At 43.3% G+C, this 5695-nt stretch overlaps 1 protein-coding gene across 1 annotated transcript; it reads right to left on the reverse strand.

Annotated features, from left to right (window-relative positions):
- Positions 1–766: 766 nt before the first annotated feature.
- paqr7b (progestin and adipoQ receptor family member VII, b) lies at positions 767–1843 on the reverse strand. The gene has a single exon (XM_071901607.1). It carries the CDS (start codon positions 1823–1825, stop codon positions 767–769), a length of 1059 nt encoding a protein of 352 aa, XP_071757708.1. The 5' UTR covers positions 1826–1843.
- Positions 1844–5695: the final 3852 nt, after the last annotated feature.

Raw genomic sequence — 5695 nt, forward strand, 5'->3', positions numbered from 1 at the left:
TGTATGGCACAATGTTTGAGCGCCTTGATAAATAAATAAAAAAATGCAACATCCCTGCTTTGATCCCGAAAGAATAGAGCAGAATCAGATAAAAACATGAGAAATGCATCGATAGCATGTCAGAAAGGTACATCAACAGCACTAATTGGTACCTGACTGCAGTATACCAAATATCAAGGGATTGTAAATTGTAAAACAAATGCTGCCACAATTTGATTAGGACAGTCAGATCATCCTGAATATGAAATTGTTATCTCGAGTTAAAGGCATCTTAGGGGACTGTTTTCTTAATTTTTCTGCTCACCTCAATTCCTCAATAGCGAGTTTATTTTTGTATGGTGAAGTAAAACATTCTTTCACACTTAGAGTAAAAACAAGGTTGTAGACCAGTAAAAGAGCTCACAGTGGAGAATGGAAACTTTCCGGCGTAAGTCATTAGAACAAATACAGCCAACATTTTTGTCCATGACCATTTTTGTCCTTCATTTTACCCTCTCTGTGAAATGCGGAGATTTTTTGCAGTGTTTAAGTACTACCTGTATTGCTACAGACAAATGACAAGATTCCCCTTTCTTCAAGGTAAGTCACAAAAACACACAGTTAATAACAATTTGCCAGATCACTGTAGTTTGGCAGACCACATAAAGAAGAAATAATCATAGGTCACTGTCACAAACTGGTAACTTTCAACAACATGAACATTTAATTCTTTTAATTTACTGTCACTCCAGGGTAAAACAAATCAGACTCCCTTCCCTTCCACCTCCTACTCCTCCTTCTCATGGAGACCTGCACGCACACGCTTGCGCACATAGAAAGCGGTAAGAGCACTGCAGCAGGCAGTGAAAATGAAGAGTGCGACGGCATCATGGGCAAGATCGCCATGGAGATGCTCATAGAAGGGCCGGCGCTCTGTGAAGTCAATGCGCAGCGCCTCGACCTGCACCAGGGTGCACAGCACCAGGAACACGTGAAAGATCTGGTGGCCCTGCCCGAAGAAGTCACACCTCCCAGGGAACCAACTCTCTGGGTGCGGGTAGGAGAAGAAATAGGCGCTGACCAGGAAGAAGAGCACCTGGTAGCGGTGGTACGCCACGGCCGGGTCGGAGCAGCCGTGCCGGTAGCAGCTGTAGATGCGGTGAACCACGGGGCTTATGTCCAGACAGTAGGCCAAGCCGGAGGGCACCACTTGGAAAAGCTTGTGGGCGAACTTGGGCAGCCCAGGACTGGTGTATTTGCCGTAGCAGCAGCCTAAGCAAGACAGCCAGGCAAAGAATGCTGCAGCGGGCAGAAAAAACCCTCGCACCCTGGTGTGCCAGTCCTCCTCTATGGCATAGTAGAAGTGTGCCAGGGCGCTGCCGTATTGGTAGACAGCGACACCCACATAGTCCAGGAAATAGAAGGTGTAGTGGGAGAGCTCGGACTTGGCAGAGAGCAGGTGAGCGAGAGCGCTGCAGGAGAGGTAGGTGAAGGCTGCCAGGAGGACAATGAAGAGGGGCTGAGCGTGGGGGTCTCGCAAAAAATCGACCGTCTCCGAGATCTCCTGCCACTTCACCAAGATGATGAGGGCGGCCAGCAGATGGGTCCAGACATTAAGCGCCTCGTTGTGCCTTTGGAAGAGGGTGAGGAAGTAGTAGCGCCAGCCCTGGTCCGGCTGCCTGTAGCCGGCGAGGATGTGAGGCTCGCGGAAAACCCAGGGAACATCGGAGGCCTTCACAGTGCAAGGCAGCGTGGGGAAGGCCGACTCCAACAGCTGAGGGATCTGACGCAGCTGCTGGGCGTTGATGAACAGGCGGCCAATCTGCTCCATCACCACCGTCGCCATGGCAAACTGGAGGCGGGAGAGGAGGGTGGAGAAAATGAACGAACACAGACAGTAAGTCAATATCTATCTGGTGTTTGTGTGTGTGTGTGTGTGTGTGTGTGTGTGTGTGTGTGTGTGTGTGTCAGTGTCTGTGTGCACATGCATATATGTGTGACATTTTTCTTATTCTTATTAGATTTTATGTTGACACCTGCACCAAGACAAATTCTTTGTACATTGTATATGGTGAATAAAAGTTCTGATTCTGAAATTTGAAAACAATAAAAATAAAATACCAAAGAAATGTTGAGCAAACATCCTCTGGTAGAATATAAAAAAAAATGATTATTAGATACTTTTGGGATGGTTGATGAATGACATTTTTTTCCTCAAAATGCTTTCTCTTTGCTTGTAGCAGTGCTGAATGTCTCAGATGTTCTGATAAAATCAATAATGCAAAACAGAGGCTTCTCAAATTATTGGATGCGACTTTGTGTTCATGGTGTCTGGTGGTAGCTAGCTGCAGGCCCTTGCCATCTAACCTAATCCAATTTCCTGCCAATTTAACTCCACCTGTGTAGTTGTTTATCTGCTGACCGCCTGAACAAAACTAGAAAATATTTTTCCCTTGTAGAAGTCATTTGATTTCCAGCAGCACCTTTTCCTTGATTAGTGCTTCTGAATGGGTTCCTCAGCCTCAGATACATCACATTGGAGGAACATTTTACCTTGTCTGCATGCACACCACAGGAGCTCAGGAGCGGTAAACCTCCAACACAGTGATTGCAAACAGGCTAAATTACTTCCTGGGTCAGATTTGTTGATGTACTGGAGGTTTGAGTTTGGACTGGGTTTTCAAAACAAAAGTAAGTGTTTTTTGTTGTTTTTTTACGACTGAGAGCTACTACTGGTGGTAGACCATGAAAGGTCCACTAGAGATATACTGAAAGGGAAAAAAATGTCCTGCAAAAGTGAAATATTATTTCAAGGTGTGTTCCTCTCCAAGCCAAACACAAAAGCAACACTAACCCTCCATGCCAACCCAGCTGGTGACATGACTGCCTCTAAAACACAGAGAAACCCTTCTAAGGCATTGATAATGATGTATGAAAATCATGTATTATGTATTATGTATTAGAATTGAAATGGTTGCATGCTGTCAGTGCAATCCCAAAAGTTTCATTCCCTTATTCAGCACTCACCAAGATGCTCACATAGCCTCACCAGTGAGAATTCTGGCATATATCTTATCCATTACATATGGCAGTGCATTATATTTTGTAAATCTGGCTATTTGCGCCCACTTTCCCCAGAAACAGGCTCCGCTGCCCTCACTGCAGGGTCTGTGTTATGCAGACTGGGCCTAGAAAATGCTTTTGCCAAATCAGATTTTCGCCTAATGTGAAACCAAAAGTAATTTGCTTCCGAGGACAGAAAAGCAGCCTAACAGCCTCTGAATTTGTGTGGTGATTCACCAAAATTAGTTGATGATCTGTTTCTAACACTGCTAGGCTCAAGTCACATTTATTTATGTTTAAGTTGAACCCTGACTTCTGTGTTAATGTGTTCACTCAAAACTATCACATCAATGAAAATAACACCCTGTGCCTTTAAATAGCTGGGAAGCCATCCTGTGAAATACTTACAGAGCTTGACAGGGATACTGAGATAGGCAGAGAGGGAAATGAGTTGGACTTCGACCTGACTCCGTATAATGACTTGAGGATAATATTTTCTAGACATTTCTACCTGTTTGATATGCACATCATAGTCTGCCTGGAAGGATTTTTCTTGTAAAAATCCAGCTAAAACTGAATTTTTGGGCGTATGAGCTGTAAAGAAAACAACTTCATCTGTATCCTACTGTAGGTTAATGTCATTAAAATAATTCTTTATCAGATGAATCTCACGCAATGGAAAAGGTGACTGACAACTACCTAGAATACTTTTCATGAAATATGGGTGTATTTTTCTGGCTGTAACACCACTACTAATATTTGTGACACGAGCAAAAGTGTAACAAATGTTATTATCTGCTTACTAACTCGCACTCTACAATGACAATTATGCAAATTGCACTGGTTTATGGGAGCCTATTGCTGTACTTGAGCGCCCTCTACATATAATACTGAGAACATACTATACTACACATTAATGCTTCACATCAGCATTCAGCTTAATCTTTCATTGATTTGATAGTGGGCACAGATGCTTATGGGTTCATCGTTTTATCCTTAAGGCCTGCTACACAGACGGGAAGGGAAGGCGGACAGGAGAGGAAGCAGCTTCCCGGGAAGAGGAGGCTCTCTCGGATGAACCACTGTGCACAGGGAAAAGGCGTGGAGCGATGAATGGGAAGAGATTACGTAACATAACCCCATCCGACATGTCCCCACCCTCAATTTCCTACATGGGTTGCAAGCCTTTAAAATATTTATAGGTGAAAAAAAATGCTCGACCATAACCAAGACGAATTTTCCAAACTGTAGATATTAGCCACGGGCCTATAGGCCCAATGACAGTGAAACCCTCTACGCAAATTGGCGTCCATTTATGATCAACATCCCAATTTAAATTCGTGATCGATAGTGTCCAAAAATGCAAATTTAAATGTACATTTGCGCTTTCTCTAGGCCCCGAGACAAGCTACAGGCCTAATTCACCATGTGCATCACACACACCTCAGTGCTGAAGGTTTAACAGGATACCGCTGCACGTTGAGGAAAACTGTCAGGATTTTTGCGTTCACAGCGCATTTGAACGCATTTCATGCTGTGCCACTTTACCGGCGGAAAAACATGCATTGTCAAAGTGAATAAACAAAACAAACTAAAAAGAGCCTACCTGTAGACGGAAGAATCAATCCAAAGTCTTCAATTTTGCATTTACCAAATGATTCAAAAACATATGAAATATATATAGCATTGTTTGAGCGAATAAATGGAGAAGGGATGACTCTGACGGGAGGAGCGCCTGGCGGCTCGCGCATCACCGCTGCTGGGAGGCGAGGATACGAGCGCGCTTTGAGGAGCAGCTCTTCCAGCCAATCAGCAAACTCCGTGCTGCTCTTTCTCGGTGTCCTCACAGCTCATTTTGACCAATACCGTTCCCCTGCCGGATCAGCCACCCATTCTCCACAGAAATTCTTCCACTTCCTAATAGGAGAAGTATGGCACTCCTATGAGGCTTTTCTATCAGATTAGGCTTTTGGCTGCCTGGTTCTTATATAGTGGATCCCATACAGGCACGTGGCTTAATATGTGGCTTTACATCAGATTTACCAGTGCTGGCCTACTTTGCCTGACAAAATATGACTATAATCTTCATATTATATTCCTATAAGGACATGCAGTTTGTCTGTGATACTCAACAGAGACTTTATTGTAGTTTCTAATATTTGTATCTCCTCTGGTATCACCATAATATTCCTGTGGAATATTCCTACCCTAACCTTTTGAGAATATTTCTATAGTGACTTAATCCTTATCTTAATAGCATCTTTCTTAAATTTATGATAGGATTACTATTATTCTTTTTCATAAGGATTAGTTATTCTAATTGTAAGATAGAGACCTCCCACACAAAAAAAAAACCTAACAGTGTGTGTGTAAGGTTAAGTATTGGCTTCTGATTTAGGTTGCCTGCCAAATAACAGTGATAGCACACTGGATCTCATTTGGTTATCAAAACAAACCGTTATCCTAATTAACTGGTGCGGTCCAATCTGCCAGGACAGTTTTTTGCCCTCTGCCTTTTGCCTGGGGGAAAAGTAACAATGTTTCTTTGTTAGACTCAGTGTGTCTGTGAAAGATCTGCATTGTATCCTGGTTCAAATCCATCCCACTCAGTGTATGATATCCCAAAACCATGACTTGATAATGTTTGGTATGT

This window comes from Centroberyx gerrardi, chromosome 12, assembly GCF_048128805.1.
Source record: "Centroberyx gerrardi isolate f3 chromosome 12, fCenGer3.hap1.cur.20231027, whole genome shotgun sequence".
NCBI lineage: Eukaryota > Metazoa > Chordata > Actinopteri > Beryciformes > Berycidae > Centroberyx > Centroberyx gerrardi.